The sequence below is a fragment of the Pipra filicauda genome, unplaced genomic scaffold, assembly GCF_003945595.2.
Source record: "Pipra filicauda isolate LSUMZ 115617 unplaced genomic scaffold, ASM394559v2 scaffold96_size2947999_pilon, whole genome shotgun sequence".
Lineage (NCBI taxonomy): Eukaryota > Metazoa > Chordata > Aves > Passeriformes > Pipridae > Pipra > Pipra filicauda.
The window spans coordinates 2,578,099-2,603,304 of NW_024105164.1; the positions used below are offsets into that span (position 1 = coordinate 2,578,099).

The 25,206-nt window shown below is 39.5% G+C and overlaps 1 protein-coding gene across 13 annotated transcripts in view; it reads right to left on the minus strand.

The window, feature by feature from the left end:
* Positions 1 to 25,206, minus strand: part of USP54 (ubiquitin specific peptidase 54) — a 96,931-nt gene that overhangs the window by 42,308 nt on the left and 29,417 nt on the right. For 10 of the 13 annotated variants that reach the window (XR_005567318.1, XM_027719766.2, XM_039391462.1 and 7 more), the window contains exons 2-3: positions 7,604 to 8,444; positions 4,849 to 4,941 (exon numbers count right to left, since the gene is read on the minus strand). Coding sequence is in view for 12 of the 13 variants with exons in the window: in XM_027719766.2 (XP_027575567.1) it covers positions 4,849 to 4,941; positions 7,604 to 7,750 (240 nt within the window). In the remaining variant the exon portion in view is untranslated. Of the gene's footprint in view, positions 1 to 1,643; positions 1,746 to 4,848; positions 4,942 to 7,603; positions 8,445 to 17,820; positions 17,893 to 23,041; positions 23,128 to 25,206 lie in introns of those variants that run through there. The other 3 variants (XM_027719775.2, XM_039391461.1, XM_027719818.2) reach the window with 3 other exon arrangements.

Below are 25,206 nucleotides of genomic sequence, written 5' to 3' on the forward strand. Positions count from 1 at the left end.
AAAAAATACTTTCCACAAGTGTTGTTTAGGAGGGTGGCAGCAAAAGAAACCCAAATTATAGAATGTGCACATCTACTAGGTAACAATTTATTAACTACTTGATCAAGATCAAAACAGGCAATTGTTATTTGGAAGCTTCAATTACCAATTTATTAACTCAGGAAACTGTACTTGCTGCTAGTTTATTTGGCAGGCAGTTAACTGCAAGTGCCAACTGAAAAAAAAAAAGTTCAAACAATAAAAGTAATTATTTTATGTATTTTGACTACTGTTTTACCCTGAAATACTATCGTGATTTGAAAAATGCACAAAACAAGGAGATGAAATCTCTGCAACCAACCTATTACTGTCTCAACCACATGATGAACATTTCATAACAAATCACTCCATTTCAAGCAAGTGGCTAATCAGAACCAACTATAGTCATCCCATTTCTTCAAAGCACTCTAAAACTTTACTGTTCTCAGTTTTCATCTTAGACAACCACATCATTTTTACACAGAAAATTCACATTCTTCCTGCTTTTGTTGCACATGACAAAATTACAGAAAAGACCAGCCCTACTGGAATTTATCAATCAACAGAGCATTCTTCTTTGCGATCTACAAAAAACACTCTGTCCTATATCCTGGCACTATGGAGCTCCCAGTACAATCCCTGGAAGGAGAACAAACTCTCTGTGGCATGCTCAGTACAGTGGACGGATTTCCCCCTTCCTGCCCTCTTCCAGCTGTGATAAACAAAACACCAAAGCAAAGTCACGCTGAAGAAAAAGGAAAATAAACCAAAACATAATAGGCTTCAACATCAATAATATATCAAAAAGCTGTTCTGGTGTTAGAGCAGGCAAACCGTAGAGGTAAGGACAGCTTGTGTACTGAAAAAAAATATTTAAATAATGTCACATCTTAAGGAATAGTGTTTGGGATTCCAGCTCAGAGTCTGCAGCTCTCTCATCTTTTTATAGCTGTTGATGCAAGGTTCCTCCAAAGTACCCAACTTATTACGTCTGGAATGATTTCAAGGTTTATTTTGTAGCCACAAACATAGCCAGGTAGCACAGTAAGTTTTAAAATCACTTCAAGAATTTGTGCAATGGAAATCTTCAATGTGGTACAAAAAGAAAATGTGATTTGATATCAAGTATGACATCGCTGTAGTGTGATTCTACATTTAAAATAACAAGTAGTATTTAAAGAGCTAGCTGAGCATTTACAGTAAATACTGTGCATGACATCAGAATCCCTAGAAACAGCTGCAGCAAGCCAAGAAAGCGTGGAAAAAATACAACTTCTTCGGTGTTATTCAAAGGCTAAATTTAGTTTAATGAAGACTATCTTCCTCTAGAGTCAATAGGAAGAGGATGTTGGCTTTAGAGAAACATTTCAAAGTCAGAGAAGAGCATGAATCCTCTCTGCACTACACAGGAGGCATCAGGTATCTTGGGAAGGGCCCCTGAAGTGGAGCGAGGGGACTCCACATAGACTAACTACTCCCCTCAAGTACTGTCCCTTTCCAAGGCCAGGCTGGAATCTGAACGTGCCAGCACGACCTGAAGAGGAGTAAACATATCCTGCCTCCACCTTGCGTGTCTGGACACATATTTTGGGCAGATCCACCTGACAGCATGCAAGGCTAATTACCTCTCCCCAGACCCTAATGGGAGATTTTCGCATGGTATAGAGCTCCAAATTCTTGTGTTCCCACTGGATCCAGTCACATCTTCTCCCTCATCTTAGCAAAGCCTAAGGCAAGATTCAAGAGAAAGAAGATGTCAAAGACCTGGAGGCTAAGCTGGCATTACCCTGGCAGGACAACAATTAAAGGCTTCCAGAGCAGAAAGGAGAGCTGAGGCAGAAGGAAAAGCTGAGCACAGAAGGGAGGGCATGATCCTGCTGTAGTGGGACACAAAACATGCTCTTGGTTACACTTGCAGTATTAGGTGCACATTAAGCACATTATCCCATATGTCTTACACAAGTTTACACACACCATGTACCAGACAGACAGACTTGTACAGGAGGAAAAAAATAGAGCAATCTGAAAACACTGATCCAGAGGGCAGCAGAGAACAAATAAATACCTTACGCAGCCTTTTCCCCACTTCTGATGCCTGCTTAAGGATTTATGAAGATGAATGTGACCATCTCCCCAGTTTGAGGCTGTCCCTTGTGCATACCCCTACCTTTTCAGCTTCATGCAAGCAAGGCAACCTATGTTTCTGGTGTTCAGAGGTTTTTTTTTGGGGGGGAGGGAGGTTTGCATCCCCAATTTCACTTAGAGTTAAGTGACCACCTTTATTACTCACCTTTATAACAACATTTGACTTGATAATAACACAAAAATGGGTGTGGGATTTTTCAAATACTTATGTACACACATCATCATTTCACACAAGATAAAGGTGGAAGCGTGTCACAATACCACCCAGAGAAAAAGGTTCTGGAATGGGCTTGGGTAGAACACTGCAATCTCCCATGAAGAATGGAGTGTAAACAGAGAAAATGCTAACTTTTTGATCCAGTTGCAATTTGTTTACTTTTTCAACTATTCGCTACTGCCCACATTCATAAATACTTGTCTAAATTCTTTAATTGTTTACACATTCTTTAGAGGTTTTGTGAGCTATAGGAATTCTGCACACAAGAAGATGCAAGTTTCCTAAAATGTGCAAAAGTAGTACAGAATTTGGTGCAACATTATAGCTTGATTGGAAACTAAGGGTTGTAACACCTCCTGGCTAAGCATAGCATTGCTAAGAAATTCAGATAGAAAAAAAACAAAAACCAAAACCACAAAAAAATTCCTTGCAGATATCTGTGAGTGAGAAGAGAGCACAACAACTTTTTCAAAGGCTGCCTAATTTAAAAAATAAGCATATGGCTGCAGGCATGCAATTTGTGAAATCTGCCACTCTACCTGTCACTTCCAAGTTTATAATAGCTTACCACACACTTCAAGACATCAAAAGCAAGGATTTTACCAACAAAACTAAACACTCTTTGACCCAATGTCTGCTTTTAATACATATTAAAATACAGAGATCCTGTCATCTTCCAGTCTTACTGTAGTGCTTGCCTTCTCATACTGGTACTGCTAATCCACATGCATCTTTGTCCACAGTTCATCTTTTAAGACCAGTTCCACAAAGACCCATCCTCCCCATTTCCTGTAATATCCTTTCACATCCCTCTCCCTCTTTTCCAGTACTCTTGCAGAGAAAGACTTTTAACTATTATCTTTATATTAAAACCAGGAGTCTGATGCAGAGTTGAGAACCTACTTTCAACCACGGCAGAACCTGTCTGATCTCCTGGTATTTCCTTGGCATATCTTGCTGTTAGGTTAAACCCCAGAACAGCAAAAGCTTACACTGATGGTGATTTCCTAAATCCTTTTCTTTCTGACCTCAGCTAACAAAGAACGCCAACAATCCCTTGGCAACACTCAAGGGTATGATCCAAGAAATACCTTCAAATTATTTATTCCACTGAACTTAATGAACTCAAACCAGATCATGACTAAGTCTTGCCACTTCCCTATAAGGAAGGGGATATATTTAATACTCCATCTTTTTCTTGTCTGGATGTGCCATCTTGCTCCTAACCCACTGTTATATCCTCTTCTGATGATATTGCTGTAAATATCATCCTGTCCTGTCATTTCAACAGATACATCTTGAGACAAATTTCCCTTCAGAAGGAAATAACTCCACTTCATGCCTTAATAATCTCCTCTTTGCTGTGCAAAGGAAAACCCCTTAACAACAGCCCAAAAACTAACCAGATAACTCATTTCAAGCCTATCTCTACCAGAGCACCTGTAAAGTCACTTAACAGTAGCAAGACAGCTATTATACCATAACTATTGCCTGTATCAACGTCAGATGATCCTAATTTAAACCTTGCACTATTTTGCCATATTTGTAAGATATGCTGTCTGTGCTTTTCATTACTGCACACATAATACTTGACACAATAAATTCTACCACAATTAATTTATATACTTAGTTGGATTTTATAACCCATTTGTGATCAAAGTCTCAGTCTTGATTTCAGAAAGAAAAATCACTGCTCAGGAAGATTAAAGATGGTATTTTAATCACGTTTGCATCATGTCCATTTCTCCCACAAGAAGCTGTGGGTTTGAAGAAGCAAAACTTAGAAAGGAGGCCACAAAAAAACCCAAAGTGCTACAAATTAATTGGTAGAGACAAATGGAGACACAGGATTGCACAACTGACTCAAGTAAATAGCAGTACTCAGAAGCAGAGCTAGCATTCAGATCTTACTGTCCAGGCAGCCTCTATGACAGTCAGCTATTGCATCTGCATCTACAAACAGAATTGATGTTTTTTAAAACAGAGACTACAAAGAGTGGAGCCATTTAATGCAGACATCAATACTTACAGTAGAAAATACCCTTTTAGTCTTACATAATCAACAGTTTTGAACAGAAAGGCTTAAAGATAGATTGCCTTCTCCATCCTGACATTTAAAGTAGCTCTAAAGGGACAGGTAAATGCTGATGAGCATACTAACTGTATCCAGTACTGTATTTGTACACCAAATGGCAAATTGGAAAAAATTAAACAAAATTATTTTACTGCCTGAACTAATCTTTCAAACAAGGAGTCTCACAATAACCCGCATGCCATTGATAAGAGCCCTTGTATCTGAACAAATTTTAAAGGCAGTACTATAAATGTCTTGGATCAGCAGCTATCAGATTTATATTTGCTCTCCCAAATTTTCAGGTGCAAGTTTGATTACATATATTAATCAAGTATCATAAATATTTCTGTTCAACTTTTCTAAAAATGGTTTTCAATTTATTTCTAACTTTTACCTTAAGAGCACAGAAGATGCAAGAATCACCCATACATTTGTGCGTTGTGATTTGCCGGAAACTGCGGCGAAAAATGTCCAGGTGCCAGAGAACCTGAAACACAAAAAGCAGCACAGCCAATTTTATGAATATATAAAATAAAACACTGCATAAACCTCTGATTAAAATGGTACATGCTAAATAATCCTGGAAGTACACTAATGTTATCAGTGAACATCACCTTTAAAAAAGGATGCCTTTTATGTAACTGCAAGTTGACATCTTCAGCTTTCTTCTTTAGCTGTAACCTTCACATATGTTCATTTACAATAGAATCTCCTTCTGAATTTCTTGCCACGTGCTTTTAGATTAGAAAACTCTCTTCTTTGTCTATGTGGCAGTGCTGGCTTAAACAGCACCTTCCCTGACTGCTCCCCTGTGCTGGCCAGCTGGGCAGAGCAGCCAAAAGGACACCCCATCCACTGCTGGGGCCAAAACTCTTGCGTTCTTCCACCTCCTATGCAGCTTTCTTTTCTGAGCAGAAAGACTAAATGCTGGAAAAATGGAGGAGCAACAGCAAACATATTACGCAGTTCTCGCAAGTAAAAATGGCAAAATGTTAAAAGCCGTTATGCCCAATATTACCATTAGAAAGTGCACTTACAGGCCTTGATTACTGGCAGATTTCTAATCCTAACCTGTTTGGGCAGTTGTACCTTTCTCTCAGGACAGGTATGGTGGTAATATCAGGTGTGTGACCACGTAGGGTCACAGCACAGCAAACCAAGCAGGCTTTTATATGTTCTGGTAGCAACAGCGAGTGGTGACATTTGCTCTAACAGCACCAAGTTTTATTCTTAAGTTTTACCACTAAATCTGTCCACTCTTGGGAAACTATTAAAATTTGTATCTGTAAAACAGTGAAAATACCCATCTCTGAGGTGTTTCACAGTCTGCTCTTTATGTATAAATGTGGTGAGCCCTGGCTATTTCAGCTTCAACTGACAATAACTGGACTTTCTTGTAACCCTCAGAGCCACCAGCCTTTCAGAAAGCAGAAGCTTGCACTGAAAGAAGCCCTGACCTAAATCACGTCCTGCCAGGTTCCAGACAGAGCAGCAAGGTCTGGGCTGCCGTGTGCTGGCTAAATGCTTTGTTAGCACAGAGGAACCCAGTGTCTTATTCCTGATGAATTTGTCCGGAGCAACTGGCTAGACAAAGTTTAGCACTCTGAAAAAATTTGTGCTGGTTTCAACAAGTGTTTCCAAATGGAAAAATTTGTTACCTAAACCATAACAGTATGTAATATTCAGTAACCACATTTTTAAATACAGTCTGTAAAATTTCCTAAAACTTCAGAATTGCCATGGCTATGTTTATACTCGAACTCTCCCTATACTTAAGGGCCTGGGAGGCAACATAAGCCTTGGAAACATTTGATTACACACAACATTCCTGAAGAACTACTACAGTCTTTACAAAAGGACAAAAAAACTACATTTAGGAATCAGTCCAATTTTTTTATGTAATTGCCTTTAGAGTTTATCCTGAATGCTTATAGAAATTCTTAAAAATAAGGAGCAACAAACATTCAAGAGCATCTCAGACTGAGCGTTAAAAAATTAAGATAAGCCCCAGAAGTATATATTTTATGGAATTATTACCATCTTTCTTTTTTTTAAATTCATCTTTGTTTTTAAGTACTTTTGGTGTCCTATCTCTCTTGAGCTTTAGAAGAAAAGGGTTTCTGTGGGAGACTAAAGGCCACGCCATATGCTTCCATCTTCATGCATGGCATGCAGCTGGTGTCAGGGTCTACTTAGTTCTGACCTAGGTTCAGAGTAACTTGGTATTAGGAGGCAGTCAGTGATTACACCTTACAGCTTAGTAAAGGTAACTGATACAGAACATCGCTGGAAACTCCACTTTTCTTGTTACAGTTTCTCTTTGCATGTAGTCCTGTGTTTCCTAACACATTAAGCCTATTGAGGGTCATAGGTATACATATTTGTATGGGGGCTATCTGGAAGCTTGAAGTTAGTCAAGAACCTGATTGTGCCCACAGGAAAAAAAGGAAATAGAAAAACAAACCCACAATGACACAGTCTGTGCTGCACAGACAAGCCATAAGAAGGGATGGAAACTGATGTGGAGAAGGGGTTTTAAACTCTGCTGCCAGAACAACTGAATCTCAACCATCAGACATTCAAAACATCTAAATGGTGACAATACCTCTATAGAAGCCAAACCACTCCACTGCATTTGGCACTGGAAAAAGCTTTTCTTCTAAATCAAAAGGTAAACACTCAACCATTTAACTAAGCTACAAATCAGCAGTCAGAAAGAAAACTGAACTACATAAAAAAGATCTTGTATAGGCATTATCAAACCTTGAACCTGACTGGTTCAACAAAAAAGTTAAATTTACTTTAAGGAGTATACATATTACAAGCTATGCAATATTCTACTATTTTAAAATAAATTTTCTACATATATTTTTATCTTTGGTTGACACACTACAAGTTTACACAAGACATTCAAGTACAGTAAATGATGACTATGTATATGCTGTTGATTTCACCAAGAAAACCTGAAAATTAAAAAAGCTGTTCTATAACTCAACTAATCTGCATTTCCAAATGTAGCTTTATTCTATCCAGGCCCATAAGCAATTATGTACTCAAGCTTGGCTATATTTGTTCCACAGTCAAGCCCAGGAAAATACTGCAACAGACAGAGGGCAAAGACAGAAACATTCTTTATTCTATGCTCTTACCTGTAGCGCACTATTCAGGAAGCAACTGTTCTGTCCTGGTTCATTGCTGAGACCTTTACTGGGTGCTATTGAGGTGGTATTTCGTGGAGTAAACATGCCCTGCACATTCCCCCGACCCACAGAAAAGTAATTTCTTTTCCAAGACATCTTCCAGTTTCAGCTGTAGAAAATGCAGGTTTGGGCTGGCAGAATAACTGACTTGATCAGACCCCTCCTTTCAAAAAATTTGAAACTGGAACAACATCCAATCTTCTTTAAACTATAGTTTAAACTGTATTTATCCTTTTGCCAGGACACAATTTGCTTCTTTTAAATCCAGCCTGGGATGCTATTCTTCATTTGCTGCTTACGTATGCAAAAACCTCTCTTACGAGCAGCCACATACAACGTTTGCAAAGGGAAGGAATCCATGGTCATGCAAGTTCATCTGTTATGCTGCTTCTCCCTTTTCCAAACAGGCAGTAACAAATGGCAAGTCAAGGAGGTCCCAGAAGCAAGGGAAGAAAAACAACAGCTACCTCCCACACCCCAAAAAACCCAGCTTCTGTAATCCTTCTATAATCCTCCTGCAGAAGATGGGAAAAATCCAATTAGTAAGGGTGCAAAGAAACCAAAATCAAACCGCAACCTTGGCAGCTCCCTTTCAGTCACATCTATCTTGGGCGATGAGAGAGACATTATCCTCACAGGGGAAAAAGAAGCAATTCCAGAACTTGAGAGTGAAGAGCTGTAAAGAAGCAGAAAGTCTCCAACACAGTTCTTCTAATTCTGCGTGCGATCTTTAGAAATTTCTTCTCTTGATCCTCCTTTTGCAATCGGAATGCCCAGCCGTGCCAGAAAGCTTGAGAGAGAAAAATAATCAAAGGCTTGCGTCATTTAATTACTCTCTTGGTTTTGCGGTGTTCTGCCAAGACCAGTGTTGCCTCACCTCCCACAATACACTAAATCTTCTGAGACAAAGCAAAAAATATAAACCTTCCTCCACCCGAAAAATAAAATACTGAACAGAGAATTACTAGAAAAGCATGTAAAAGCAAGGGGGCTTGGAGTATGTTAAAAGGGTTAGAGAAGGAAGTTAGATTAAAAAAAATAAAATACAACATTCAAGTGAACCCCACAGCAGTTTTCATACAAATCCTTTACAATCCTGTAGTGTTAATTTTTTTTAAGAGCTCTCATTCATTCAAACAGTTGTACAAGGACTTGTGATTGTGTGAACACGTGCTGTCCACCCCAGAACTGGGCTTTTGCACTGAACTTGGAAGGCCAAGAAGACATGCGCAAGGCTCATCCCTGACTCAGCAGCCCACAGCTCTCTTCAGAACAAAAGTAGTCTCCAAACTTTCACCACCAGAAACTTTGTGTATGTCTAAAATGCCGCTTAATCTAGGTACATGGGATATACGATGTCTTCCAAAAGACACAGATGCTTCTGAAGAAGTCAGAAGAATTATTCAACGGAAACTGCTCTTTCCATTGCAAGTTCACTTTTTCCCTCATTGTCAAAAATGTAGAAAAAACCAGAATTATTTAAGAAATCCCTAGGAAGAGGAACTACGAGATTCATGGCAAAACACTTTTATGAAGTTTTCCAAGTGTAGTCCACCCATACATACAGAAACTTGCATAATATTTTCCGTGGACATTCCCAATGACGTTTAGGACTATCCCATTTTTGATACATCTAATAACAACTGAAATTACCTATTATGGCTGGTATGAGCAAGATGACTCTAATCCAAATGTACTCAAGTATTAATTGCAGCATGAAGTCACTACAAAATAGACATATGTAGAGTTCGTGCATCAGCAAAATTAACTAAGAGAATAATACTTTACAAAGGTATCCTGGGTATCCACAAAGGCACATTTTTCACCTTCCTCACAATTACAAATTCTTCATCTTCTCTCAAAACACAGAAAAGAACTTCCTCAATATCTGCAAATGGATTACAGCAGCCTAACACATTTCCTTCTAGTAATATTTTCTTTGTACTTCTGTTAAATGCATTCTACAAATATTAATGAAGTCTCAGCACTGCTGTAAGGCGGGCAAATATCTACATACAGATGAATAGTCTTCTTGGTTGCCAATGTGCCATGCAAAATTTTAGATGTGCTTGCAAGCCTGCAGACACAGACCATTACCATGCCTGTCGCACAACATTCCTAAGCGCTGAACCTACACACAGGATTCATTTCAAAGCAATTTCACCCTCAGCCCCCTTTCTTTGCTCAATCCCTTAATGAACCATGAGCCAACCAGACCGTGTGAGCTAATTCAGTTTCAAGCAACAGGGATCTCTATAAACCAACACCACTTGCAATAGGTGCAATGGCTAAGCCTGCACCGCCGAGACTGAGCAGAACGCTGCAAGGAATGAGCCAAGACAGGCAGCGCTGCCTCACAAAAACCACTGAGTCAAGCACTGTCTTCTTTCTGCAGCACCTACAAAAAATGAAAAATGCAATCCAAAACATGCCCAAGATGCACAGCTGAGACCAGCACCTATTCAGTGAACTTCAAAACAAAATTCTGCTCTCAAAATGGGCTGTAAAACTAACTTTTAAGTACTTTTTCAGCCAAGCTGTCTCAGTTATGACAAAGCGAATACAATTTTTTATTGTCTTGGAACCAGAATCAAGATTATAGGCTTTGTACTTCGCCTGTTGTTGCAGCAAGACTACTTTGAGCTGGCCCAAACCCTCAGAGTATCTGTGCAAGCTTAGTACCTGCACTGCAACTGCACAGGCTTAGCAGGACAGACTTCTTACCACACGTTGGCCATGATCGCTCAAAGGAGCAAGTTCAGTTTGCTCATCTGGCCACGTGGACCTTGCAAAGCTATGAACAAGCAGAAAACACTGAAGCTGGTAACCACCCAGTTAGGACAAAACCAGATCTCTGGAGGTAGCTTCACAATGTGCCAAACACTAAAAAACTTATTAACATTATATACCAGCTCATGTTAAACAAATGTTATACAAATGTTATAATAATGAGTAAATAAAATATTAAGAAAGAGTATATAATAAAAAAGTAAACCAAACATTCTAGCTTATCCCATCAATTCATGCTGTTTGGTAGCAGCTTTCTTCAGGAACCAGGGAAGGTTCTGAGCTGCAGAGATAGGCTGAGCAGACAAGAGAGGCACGGGGCATCACTCCAGCAACACACCCCCAAAGCAAAGCTGGCCATGGTTCAGCATGTACTTCTGGCCTGAAGAAAGGCGAGGCTGTCCTTTGCCAGCACAGCACAGCACTCTACAAGACGTACCACACAAGATTTCAAGACCCTCTTCATCTCCATATTCCCTAGCTAAATCAATCACAAAGAAACATAACATCTCAACTTGCATCCTTTGTTCTCTGGCAAGGTCCCACTATCGCAGTTCATTTGAAGGGAGGGGGGGGAAATGTAACACCCCTCTCTTACTGCAGTCTCATGTCTCTCCAAACATTTTAGGCTATTGCTTGAACCCCCATTTCCAGGCACATGGCTGAATTAGAACAACCTGTTCAGGAAAGGAGATGCTTCCATTTAGCACTAGGTATGGCTGAAACCACCAACTAAGTATTTATCACACTATTAAATAAAAGCAGGAAGTCTAGAATTTACTGTTCATTACTTTATTTCTAAAGAAACTTTCAAAACACTAAGCAAATAAATGCTTCAATGTGTGAACGTGTGCGATTTTAGAGAAGAGATTCCTCATCCCCAAGATCCTACCACCTCTTCTGGTGCTAGAGATTAGATTAATGGTGTTAAGGGCAAATTGTCCCTTCCCATGCTGCGACATCTCTGAAAGCCTAAATGGTGAGAAACAGCTTTTAAATCCCTTATTTAAATATTTTTTCATAACAAGAAAAGAAGAAAGACAGACATGTCCAAGACAATGGGGTTTGGTGAAACTTTTCGCCCAGATGGCTTCTGACAGTGTGGCTCTTCCACTGAAGAAACACAAGAATGATCCCATTGACTGGTCTCATGGCTGTTCTCAGCTAGAGGGAAAGTTTTTAGAACTAGAGGCTTGAGAACACACTTTCTCCATGTAGCTGCAATGATGAAAGTATTTGCTAACTTCTGCATGGATTAAATTATATTTAATTGCTGAGTTATCAATATCAGGACCTTCATTTACAGTTTAGACACCCCAAAAGATAGTCAGCTTTGCAAGTCACTTCAAATTCAATCTTGAAGGTGATGAAATAAAATAGAGGGATGGAAAGAGTTCCCAATACCAAGTAACCATGAGGCTGGATGAAGAAAAGAATGAACAAGGCAGTGACCTCAAAGGTAAACATTCCTCACGGACGTCAGCTGCTGCACAACCAAAGAGGGGATGGCTTCCTCCTCTTTGAGGATGTCTCTTCTTTTTGAGATTCTTAGCTAGCCAGAAATACTGGACAGATTTATTTGCACACCTAGATGATAAAGTACAACTACAAAATGATAGATTTCCATTCATCTCTGTTACCAAGAATTTTTTGACAGTAGAAATGGGACAACAGAGGAAAAAAATTTCTGCTTTATGCATGCGTTTTCTCAGTCTTGATTGCAATGCTGGGAAAAAGGGGTGGGGATGAGTCTGTAATGCTTTTCCTATCAAGCTTACACCCACTTGACACTCTTTCCTCTTAAAGGAACAACTTAATTACCTGGCTCTGTGCTACTTGTGCCCACTGGGTGGAACCAGGAACTGACAGCACCTTACAGTGCCACTCATGCCCACAACAGACTCATACTGGTCTTCCTTCTTTTTTATTCTGCTATTGCACAATTCTCAGTCTCTCAAGTGCTAAAGCTTTGAGGATCAGAGACTTAGGCTAACTTCACAGAATCTTGCTGGAAAATATACTCAGAATTTCTGAAGGTTAAGATAAATGCTCTTTCAAACACCAATCCTTCCACTTAACTGATGCAAAAGTAATTATCCAAATGTTTGGCTAAAAGTTGTTAGTAAAGACCATCGAAATGATCTTGGAATGAAGACTAAAAACAAAACTTTCCCCAAATCCACAGACTACTATTTCAGAGAGTAGGGGTACGCAAACCTGATTAAAGGTTTCCCAGAGGACACAATAAAGGCCATTTCTGAGTGATAACCTCATGATAATGGAAAACAAAACTGAAAGGAGCAGACAGAACAGCAAGCAAACTAGCATAACAAAGATCTAATTTTGGTCACTAGCAAGGTATTTTTTCAGCTACCAACCACGATCCTGTAATCAGGACACCGATGGGTCAAATTGCCTTCTGGGAATACAGCTGCCTGAAGTGGGAATGCTGGCATTACTGTAGACAGCTTACTGCTTCTACAGTGATTGGAAGGAAAAAACTGAACAATTCTATGAAGAAAGAGTCTGTTCTTATACAGACTTTTCAAACCAATAAATAACCCATGAAATACGAAAACAAATATGTTCCTGTTATCTGCTCAGACAAGCAAGGGGCATGGAGAGACCACATTCTGCAGAAACACCCCGAAGTGAGACTCTGCAAGCTCCTGGGGTCAAGTATAGCTTCATACTGCATGAAAATACTCTTTACAGCAGATACAGTTCTCCAACTTCCTCATCCAAAATGCTCATGGGTTTTATAAGACTCCAGTGGACTGCCTCTTAAAACAGTGTAATGAAATCTTGCAAACACTTACCTAATCTGAATCATTTGATTTTAAGCCTGACAGTCAGCCAACTCTATTTAAAGAGCATCTTTCACAGTAAAAAAAACCCAAAAAAAACCCCAAAAAAAAACCCCAGCAGAAAGCCATTGGCTGCAGAAGGTTCAGTGATGGTAGAAGGCTGAAAATTTCTACCTTCTACCTCTCAGGCTCAAGGGAGCTTCTTCCCACATGCCTGCAGGTTCTCCCCCAAGGTTACAAAGTCTTTTCTGCAGCCCTTCCTGAAAGAAGGACCTCAGCTGATAAACACCTGTGTTCTGTGCAAACTTACAACCATGTAGACTTCTGTTCAGAATTGTCACTTATCCTATAGAGCTATTGGGACAGTAGGGTAGCCATGTCCAGAGTTTCATAAAGCAGTTAAGAAGACTTAAAGTATTCAGCTGGCTTTCAAATAATAAGAAAAGCTATTAACACCCATCCAGTAAAGAGCTCTAATACAACATGACAATTATTCAAAGGCAAATTACAAATAAAATAAATAAATAAAAAGGCCAAACACACAGGTCTACTTATCTAAAGCCAGCATTATGGCCTTTTCTGATCAACAATAACTTAGCCTGCAAGATGATCTAGAAGCTTCTGGAGTAAAGCATCTCTTCTTAGACACTGTAATTTATAAAATCACAGTGTGGGATAATTGAGTAATAAAGGGCTTCTGTTAGAAGACAAATAATGAGAAAGTGGAGGCCAGAACTAGAGGTGCAAATGTCACATTATTTACTTTGTGTGGGGCTTATTGCCAAAACACACTTTACTCCCTGGATAAAACTTCTACTCATATCAAAACCATGATATTAATAACCACTTCTCTCATCCATCGCGGTACTTTCAGCACATGCATTTGCTGTGAAGGTTACAGGGAATGGAGGCACACAAACCCACAGCCTACTTCCAAAACCCTTTGGAAGCAGCAGCCTCCCTTTATATTACACAGCCCTGCTTATCTCAGCAACTTTTCTCTGACAGTTGAAGAAGGAAAGAATATACGTAAAATTAAGAAAGTCTGCCCAACCTTAAGGAAATTCAAACCCTTTCAAAACAATCTGCACTCCCTTCAGATCTCCCCTTCACAGTTGTGCAGCTCTTTTAAGACTGCCATATGTGATAATAAAAGCTGCATCTTAACACACCTGGATTTCCAAAGTGCTTATTCTCAAGTTTGGTATTACTTTCTACATGAAATCTAAGTTTATTCTCCCAAGCCTGCATTTAAAAAACACCCTATGTTCCCTTAGACCTGGTGCTAGACATTTCACAAGGAAGAAGGGGGGGTGAAGCCAGCTTTTCATCCCACTCCACATGGAACTTGTGGAGTTTAGATAAATGGGAAAAAACACAGCAGCTTCAAATGTTATGCAAGTGTTCAAAAGCAGTTAAACATCACCAATCAATCCTGCATAACACAGAAAATCATGACAAATAGGAACAGGGCAGCTGTCAACCATATGGTGAAATGGAAGGTTCTAGTCTGATTCTAGAGAACACTCAGCTGCCAGTTATTCCCTTTTCAAACTTCACCTTGGCTTTCCAAAGAGAGCTGCAAGATGAATTCAGTATTGGATTCAGCCTCCAGATATAAACATTTTGACTGCAAAATTCTGTATTATATAGCCATGAGCTAAAGATTTCAAGGCCCTTTCTCCTATGGCATCTTATTAACAAAAAAATAAACCTCATCTCTCTTCCTATAATACCACTGACCCAAGAAAACAAGAGTTTTCCACTTTGGCTTGTAAATTCCAGCCCAACAATGACTTAAGAGTTCCTAGAAGCTTTAAGTAGTCAGTAGTATCCAACAACATAAGGCTTATTGACTGGTAACTTTTTAAATCCTAAATCCTGCTGCCATTCTTTTCCTGACCTTGCAGATTTTCACTGCTGAACAGAAAAATTCTTCCTCTTCTGTAACTGTAACTGCTACCTTGTTATAACTATGAGTTCTCCTGTCAATCTTCACACCCCATTCCTAGCTTAAAACAGAAATCAGTAGCTATCAACTCCCAAATCATACTCTTTACATTATAGCACCACAAACCCCTGTTTCATTAAACTCTATTTATTATACCTTGATTTCAGTTAAGTTTGGAACAACCAAATGTGTTAATACACAAATATCCATATAGAATAACAACCATGAGTAAACAAGAAATGGATTTTGCAAGAAAACCAACAAACAGAAGAAGTCAGGCACCATTAGTACTTTGATTTCAAAGGAAACAATGCAGATTAAGCAAAGGCAGCAACACATTGAGAGTAGCAATAGACTTTGACCAAATAGATGGAGAGTTTTTGGGTGGGAAAAATAGGTCTTTCCATTGATATGTTCAAAATCTCAAATACTGTTGTGTCCAGGTAGTGCTCAAGAGAAAAGATGACACCCAGAGCAGATATCAGTTTCTTGAACACGAGCACTTAATGGACTTTTTGATACCACTGCCTAGTGAAAACCTCCCCAAAGGGTGGGCAACCAATCCCACCTCGCTTGTGATCAACAGCTGGGGCCAGACAATGTATTTGTTAGTACCATAAAAGCATTTATTCCCTCCCTCTTTTCTCTTAGCTCAGTATAGTAATTGGTCTTAAAAGAATAGTTCTAGATTATTCTCAAACTATTAATTCACTGTATTTTGTGTTTTATCTATACCACCATTACCACATATCAGGATAGCTTGCAGCTCTCGTGTTCTTGACAGACTAATAACATACCAAGTTGCAAAACTAAAGCAGTTCAGAGGAACTCATATGAACAGAGAGTAAAGAAAGAGTGAGCAGCAGTTTATGGTGCTGGTTCCCAGTATTAGATACTTACATAATTTTTCCCCCTGTTTTGCTAAAACTGACAAGCAGAAGGAGCACTGCTACACTGCAGAACATTACACAGATTCATACTTCACATAAAAATATAAAACCATGCACCCAGCATCCACAACATGCTGATTATTTCTCTTTTTTTAAGCAATCATCTGTGCTGTATAGTTATAAATAACACTTCAGCAGAATCACGAGTGTGCATAAGCACACATAAGCTGAGTTTAAGATCATTACTATTTAGTTTTAGAGGAAGAAGTATAACTAATAGGAACAGAGAAACTCGTTTTTGCTTCATTTGGCTTTGGATACAGAAGCATTTTGCCACAAAACCCACAGAAGACTTCCAAACCTGAGTAGGAAAAACATTTCCACATACCACAAGAAAAAGTTTACTGAATCAAAACATTCCATATCCAACAGCAGTTAACAGCATATGGAAAGAGTAAAACAAACAAACAGATTGGGGAAAACATACCATGACACCACACACCTCACTAACAACCAGGAACAGACAAGCAGGGGGAGCAGAACTCTAAGCCTCATTTCTTGTTTTCTGTACAACCAGGAGACCAGCAGAAGAAAACATCTGACTGAGGCATTTAGGGAAATTATAGAGGAAAAGACTCTCTCTGCAAGTTGGTGAGCTGGGTCTTTTCCTTTGCTAAACAGGGAACAAATAGACATGATCAAACCTCGGAATTTTACATCCCAAAGCAGCAAATAAAAGTGTTTGTCATATGCTGCCACGGCATCCCTGTGGCTCCTGCACTTCAAGACCTGACCTGGCCAACTGGTCCACTGCTGGCTGAGCCAACAGCCATGGACATACTGTGCCTCTCCCCAGCTGCAGACTCATTCCACCACACAATCTCATCAAGTAAAGAGACATTTTACTGGGCCCTGTGTGTTTTAAAGAAGAGGGTAATGACAACTGAACTCATAACAGTCCTGAACTTGCAGCTAATCATCAAACACAGGCAAGGTCATGTAATGATTCTTGCAAATACAGGAAAGGAGCCCTTGTATAACAGGATGTGCAGCTAACTCCATTACCTGAAATTTTACTGTCACTGAGAAGCCCCTTACAAATGGACAAATTGCTTAAATTCTTCTGGTATAAGACATCTTCTGAAAGATGTACTAGAACAAATATTTTGGAGAACAAAACCACTCTGATATCTGTTAATCAAGTAGCTGTAATAAAAGTCTTCAAACCAAGCTTAACCTATTTCACCATGTTAAAGTTGGAGTAAATGGCTAAAACAGTCAAAAGATTCCTTGACTATCATACACAGTATATTCATCAAACACACTTCAGAAACTCAAATATTAGAGAATACACACAGTATACACAGACGGAAACTTCACATGTCAAAGCAGATTGTATAAGCAAGTTTTCTGAAATACAGATCTTTCATTTTATGTTAGAACTAATAGTAAGGCGAAGCCATGAGATTTGCACACTAATTTTCACAGAACTCTGGCCTCTTTGAATTCAAAGTCTGAACTCAAATTTCTAAATAACGATTCAAAGAGACTGGTTCTCTAAGTCTTACCAGATGCTACCATAAGAAACTACTTCCATATTGATTTAAAGAGCTTCTAAAACTCTTCCCAAGATTTTAAGGTATTAAAATCTGTAAGGAATTTGCCGAGGGGAAAAAAAAACGAACAAAATGCTGTTCATTTTATAAAAAGCAGAAACAATGACACAATTACCTTGTATTAAAACCAGGCTTATGGAGATGATGTTATTGTTTTCATTCAGAAAGGTTATTTCATCTTCACCAGAAAAGTACCGTGAAACTACCAAATGCAAAAGGGATTATTTTGTGTCCTGCTGTGGCCTGGAGAGATCCACAAAGCATGAAAGAGACTCTTGTTAAGCACAGGCAGGCTCTGTCCTAATGGGTCACAGAAGCAGAAGCTGTGCAAATGCAGTATAATACAAGCTGAACAGACCAGTTGGGTGTTGGGGTAAGAAAAAGAAGAATGATGTCAACAGCTTTGATTTATTTTTTCTCTGCCTGGCGATAAAATGACCCTACTGAGTGGCACCAGAAGCTCCCTACAAAAAAAAAAAACCAAAAAAAAAAAAAAAAAAAAAAAAAAAAAAAAAAAAAAAAAAAAAAAAAAAAACAGGAAGCACTCAAGAGCAAGTATATACCCTGGAAGGAGTCCTTCTGCATAACTTGCAGATTGCTCATTGCCAGAAAAAGATCATGAAAAGGTAAGTCACAAGAGGTTTTTTTGCAACTGGAAGAAGCCTGTTAAAGATGAAATTAAAACAGAATTATTAAGGTGCCCAGGAAGTTATAATACATTTAACAAACTGGTACATGTGGAAACACCCTTAATAGAACTTGTTGCTGTTGTTATTTTAAAACAGAATGAAAAGGAGTAAATTTAAGCATATGTACACATGCCCCCATATACAAAAACAAGGCCTGACCTGACAGCACTGCAAATTACCCAGCCAACAACAAATGTTAAAGCCACTAAATTCAACACTGAAAGAGTAGCTACAGAAAACTGCAGTCTAGCTCAACATCACAATAGGATTTCAGCCTCTAAATAAAAGGATGCTTACTTCAGAGATCTCCTTTAATTCCTTTCAGATTCAATGCTGCTGTGGGTCTGAGCTCTACAGAAAAGCAAGCAGCTACTTCTGTTACTCTCCCAAATCTCATCCTGCACTGATGGCCAAAATCACTTGTGAAACTAAACACATGTGCCTGGCAAAAACCACATACACAAAGGATTACACAGCTCCTGGCTTAGTCCAGCACAGAACACATGAAATTTAGAAAGCACACTATCCTAAATTCATATGTTCTATTCTGTGTACTCACTTCACCTTTTTTTCCCCCGACGAGAAAAATGCCCAGCCTACAATGATGTGTGTCACCTCTAAAAAAAGTGCCTCAGGGAACAGGGCTGGAGTACAGAGAAGTTTTGGGGAAAGGTCTCAGGCAAGAGACAACCGCAGCTCTAGGGGTTCTTCTGCTCCATCACACGCAACAGGGAATGGGAAAGTAACTGGGTCTCAGGATGACACTGTTTATGTAAGCATTTGGTTTCTGGCTTCTAATTATGTCTGTGATTCTTAGGAGTGTGGCTGTGCCACACATCACCCTTGGGGGGGCACGGGTACGGCCCCATCTTCCCTCTTGGGGAGATCAGGGGTGTTCAAAGATGAGGGCTCCAGGGACTGCAGGGTATGGCTGATCTCAGACATGGCACAACATTTCTGGTAAGACATCTGGGGTCACTCAGTGACTGACTGGCTGGGAAGCTGAGATATAGGTGGTAACGAAGTTGCACACAAGCTTAGTTTCACTTTGTTTTCCCTAGGTTTTTTTCAATCTTCTCTTTTTAAAAAAGCAAAATTTCTAGTACTATTTAAGTAAAATACGGCTTTTGTGATGTTAAAATCCTTTCAGTCTTTTAGGAACTCACCACAGGAGAAGGGTTAGAAATGTCTACCTCAAACCCTGTGGAGAACTCCACATCCTGCCATAGCAATGCAAAATAGTCTCTAAGGTTTGCTTCTTCCTACAGACTCCAGTACGGATTACAAAGTCATCCCCCACACCAGGATCTCCTAGAGCTGGTCACAGGGCAGTCTTCACCTTCCACTTGTACAGCAGTCACATGCCACATGCTGCCCACACCTCCTCCTGCCAAATCCTCTTAGTGCAAGACCTGCTGATATTGCTCCAGGCTCGCCTCTACAACCATTGTAATGCTGTACAATAGAACTTGTTTTCCCCAGAATTCCCTAGACAATGCTGGCAACACAAGAAGCCCTGAAGAGATGCAACTGTTGCATTAGCAACTTGGTGCACAAACACGGACCCAGAACACCAGCAAGGCAATAAAAGGACAAAAGCAAACACCATAGTGTTTAAAGTCCTCTCCCTCAGAATAACCAGGCTTCAAGGAACAATCACCTGACATCTGAGAAAGCAATATCTGTGACAGCTATCGTTTTCCAGAAGAGTTACTACACCACAATGGTATTTTCAGTCACGTCATTACACCACGATAAATGTTGAGAAATCATTTACAAAATTTTTTTCAGTACTAGAAGAAAGCATTCAGACATTACTATAATTATTATTATCATCCGTTGCTTAACCAGCATTACAACAAGTCACACTTCCTTATACACACACCTGTAAGGGAAACGGGAAAAAATAAGAATATTTTATCTAGATTAAGAGTCTGTGCATCCTTCCTCTGTGATTAATAAAATAAAATAAATCATACACATATGTGTGCACACATGCAACTAAGTGGCTGATCTGGAAAACTCTTACATTTCTAGTCAAGCGGAACTGAAGTCACTCTATTTGAAGCTTAACTACTCTGAGCTTGAGCCAAAATGTGTGGTGCTACATATTTTTTCTTTGCTAAACTAGAAGGAAGTTTTTCTGGCTTTTTGGCACTCATTTTTTCCCACTTCACCCAACTTCTTCAATTCCAACATACTCTGGTGACCCAGGCACTCAACAATTTAGGGCAGCAATAGTAACTCACATCCTCTTGTGAAATCAAGTACATGAGAAGCATCAGATAAAATCTATATTAATAGGTATGGAATCCCACATTGGTTAAAAAGACTATTATTATGATCCAGAACATCAGAACCTGAAAAGATAGAACTGGAAAATGGATGAAATGACATGGCTGTGACATATTATTCTTTGGAAGAAGTAATCTGGTCTCATATCTTATATCTGTGAAAACTCCTAGGAGAAACAGCAACTGATTAACATCAGTTGGCTCATGGTGGAATCAAAAACTGTGGTATTGCAAAACTTTCTTTGAAATGCATTTGTTCCAGCTCTCTTCATTTTGCTTTTTGATTATGTTTATAATTATTCAGAAGGGCAGTCTGAGCATAAATTTCTCTAACACATTGCTGTGACTATATCCCACTATTCCCCCTTCCCATGGTATGTCAGTCTCCCTATATTCCTTTCTAAGGGTCTTTGACTCTAGCATAATATTGACTTTCCCATCTGTAAGTGCATTATTAAATCCTTCCCCAAAAGTTGATGGTGCCAGCCTTCACCAGCCATTAGTTACATTATAAAGCAAGTGCTTCTGTTTTCTCTCCCTCAGAGAAGATGGAAACATACCAAAAACATCTACAAAACTATCTGGTTATCCTCCAAATCACTCCTTTCCTGCCAAGCCCGGAGAAGCTCAGCAGCAAAGCAGCAGGTGTGCCAAAACCATTGTTCATCCTGACAGCCACCACAGTCTGCTTCCTTCGCTCCTCAGGCTGTTTGTCATGTTTCTCTGGCCTTAAACGGAGAACTCTTTAACCTGGAATTATCCTGTTTGGGTTTATAAGACAACTAAAACTTTGAGACCCCTGTCAAGAGTTATGCCTACATTATAAACTAACAACTTCAGAAAACTCCTGTATGTCCACTGCACCACTTCGCTGTCAAAAAAACCAAGAGGTTTCTTAACTGCCAATTAAAAAAAAGAAAAAAAAAAGCCTAAGGCTTCTCTAACTCCACAAAGTTCAAATGTACTAGAAGAAGGACATAAAGGACATATCTCAGACAGGCATCATCTGAGAGTAACCCTATTAAATAACCAAAGGATTCCAAAATCTCAGGGCTACCACTGCAGTGAAGAGGGCACTTCTCTCTCCATGCAAGTGCTCTGGGGAGGGCAGTTCACACTTAGGCTCACAGAAGCAAACTCAGCCCACAACATCAGCACTTTTAGAAGGATGGCAGGAGGGGAGGAGAGTGCTTACTGTATTTGCTACTGGGTTAGTAACCTGAATCAGCTTATCAAGATGTTAGGGTAAGGAGAGTGGGACTTCCTCTTCCAGGTATGGATCAGATAAACCTTGCCTCTGCAGACTGTGATCAATACCTTTGTAATCCTGGTCTATTTTAAGCTGCCTGAGAATTTATTCCTTAAAAAAAAATTGGAATGCATTTGAACAAGCAGAACGTTTATTATACTGAATGTTGAGTACTGAACACATACACAGATTAGTCCCCCCTCACCTCCTCTGATGACAAACTCTAGAACCGGATTTATCATTTTGTGGAACTAAAACCTCTGCTTAGTGTCACCAAATGTATCAAAATAGTGAGAAGTTTTGGGGGGTTTTCTTAAATCTATAAATTTAAATAAAAATGTACTTCTTGCTAAGCTGAAGCAGTGAGACGTATGGAATATAGTGATAGACTTCCAACAATCACAAAAAAATTACTAATTTTGGAAACAAGACACTTTACAGAAGGCAGAGGAGCAGGAAACCAGCTGAAGCAAGTTGACTTTTATAAATCAAAACATTAAAATAACAGAAAAGCTCTATCTACATTTAGTAACTCATTTCATTATCAACTTTCTAACACAGAATTCAACAAAGAGAAGGAAGGAAAACCACATCTAACTTATAAAAAAAACAGTCTAGTGAGCTTCTGACTAGGTAATATTTACACTGTAAAGTAAGTGGGACTGGAAAGGAACTGCCAACATCCCTTCCAGCTGCGACAATCATAAAGGTGAGAAGAGATTGTGACTCGCTTTATCTTCAAATTTATCACACATACTATTAGATAGAAGAACCTACGGTATGGTGGACCAGAGGCAGCTTATGGCTTAGAAAGTGCCTCTGCACACAGGTAGAACATCATAAATAAAATGTGCACATATGAAACACCACTTAACAGCAGGACTGGAATATTGAAAAGAAAACTCTTAACAAACTGAAGCAATATTCTTTCTCTGCATCTTAGAAACAAAGGTAAGCCACACTGAAAAACAGAAATTTCTACCTCTCAATACCATACGTAGGAGAGAATTCCTATGACAACCTGGATTCAATTAAAAAAAAGTCATATCGCAGCAGTGGTGACACTGAATTAAAACTACAGATTTAAAAATCAGAAAGACCTACCTTCAGAAGCCACTTTCTGTTTATTGTGTGAACTCCACACCGGTATTGCAACAAAAGCTGGATATCAGAGTGAGTTGGGAAAACTCTCAGAGCACTCACTGCTAGAGTAACTGCTCTGAGTAATACTTGCACAGAGAAATTATTTAAGGGAGGAGGAAAGAGTTAGAATAGCGTGGGAGGGGACAACCTGCTGTTTCAAACAATAGGAAGCTGTTAAAACAAAAAACAAGGGCCTCCCTCAGCACAGGAAAGTCTCATTCGAAAAGCCTGCCCCGCTGCCACCTACCAGGCAGGCAGCTCTGACAACAGAGATAAGGCCCGAGGCCCTGCCCCGCTTACCGACAACTCCCTTTGGAAACAGGGCCAGGCAAGACGGAGGAAGGTTTTCCAAACCCTTTTATAAAAGAGACCTGATTGGGGGAAGACAAGGCTGCAAGGGATGACTTCATTTTACAGCAGCAGCCTGCCTGTGCAAGGCAGGGTTGCCCTCAGTGTGACAAGTGATCTGGAGAGGTTGCTGCAAACCCTTCAGTTAAACATGAAGGATGTTTTCTCATAGGAGAGGTTGATAACCAGGAGTGACACGTAAACATTTAACAGAAAAAAATGGAAAGAAATCAAAAAATGGCTTCGGTTTTGATCCCTCAGTTTAGAGCCCTGCAGTTGCAATGCAAATTTAAAAGGAGTTTTTCAAAGCACCATTATTGCAGGACAATTCCTGGAACCATCCCCTGTGGTTCAAAGCCATTGATACTGATCAAGGAAAAAAGAAGTTTGTTCAGAAAAACGGCTTCCTATCCCCAGCATTTCTACATAATTATTCCCAGATGCTCTTACAGCACAGCTTCAGGACACTGGTGCCGTCCACATTCAGCATCGATTTGTTCTTTTAACATGGTCACCTTCAGGGCATGGACAGGGAGAGTTACTGTATGTCCAAGACCAAAATAACTCTAAAGAAAACTTTGGTTACGTTACAAAAAACTCCAATGTAAACCATTGTCTTTCTGCTCTAGCACAATGTAATGCTAACAGAATCAGACTGAAATGTAACGCTTTGGACCATACAAGGTATTGAAGATACTATCCCCACCGGGACCATTTACCTAATAGGAACAAACAATGCAAAAAGGAAGCCGTGTAAATACAATTAAATCAGTTCGCCTTAAGAACAATTCAGTCTTCCAGGACAGAAGGGGCTGAGCCAAGCTTTAACTATGTCTTTCCATAATGATAGACTTTTGGAGAGACAAAAATAGGAGAACAAGAAAGGAAAAATACAGCAAAGGCACAATACCCTAAGCAGTGTTTTACCTCAGCATAGCCTCTACATAGCTTTTTTTTTAAAGATTTAGTGTGTGTAAATTTCAAATAAAATAATTTTCTAAAGTGCACTAACAGTGGCAAAAATTTGAAGGAAAAACAGACCAGTGTTCAGTCATCATGCTGGGCTCAAAACCTGCTCCACAGTTGTGTGTGGTTAAAACAGCATGTTAACTCTGTAGCACTCTTTCCTCAAACAGCTTGTTTCAAGGAAGCCAAGACACTTAAAAGCAGTTTGCAACACCAACACAGACTTTTTCCAGGCAAAAGCATATGCCAATCATGATTTTTAGCATATAAAAACAGTGACCAAGGCTTCCTTGTGTCTCATGCTATTACTCGGATCTGCAGGTTTCCTTTCAAAAAGCTGTACAAGTCTTACCAGAAGTTAGTAAATCCATTGTTCAAGTGGCATTATGTCCACGGCTCAATGACTTGAGTTTGGCAAGAGCCCTAGGAGAGGAAACACTGGTCTCTACACTCCCTTAGTCCTCCTCATTCCAAAGGACAAAACATTTGCCTTCCCTCCTCAGATAAAAAGACCACGTAGATCTCCCATGACTCCACTGACTTCCTTGCTGAGGTGATACAGGCCAATGCTCATGAAATGGTAGAAGCATCCAAATCAATAATACCAAGAATTTTGTAATACTGGTATTTACAAATTCCTATTTGCTTCAGCCTCAGTTTCCCTAATTTCAGAACTCCTTCTCGGTTTTTTGATAAAATGCTTCAGGTGACCACACATACTTGAGTAACTACTAGAAATATGGATCAAATTGTGGACATCTTCAAATACCTGCTTTATCATAATTTTGCACAGTCCCTCAGCACATGGATAG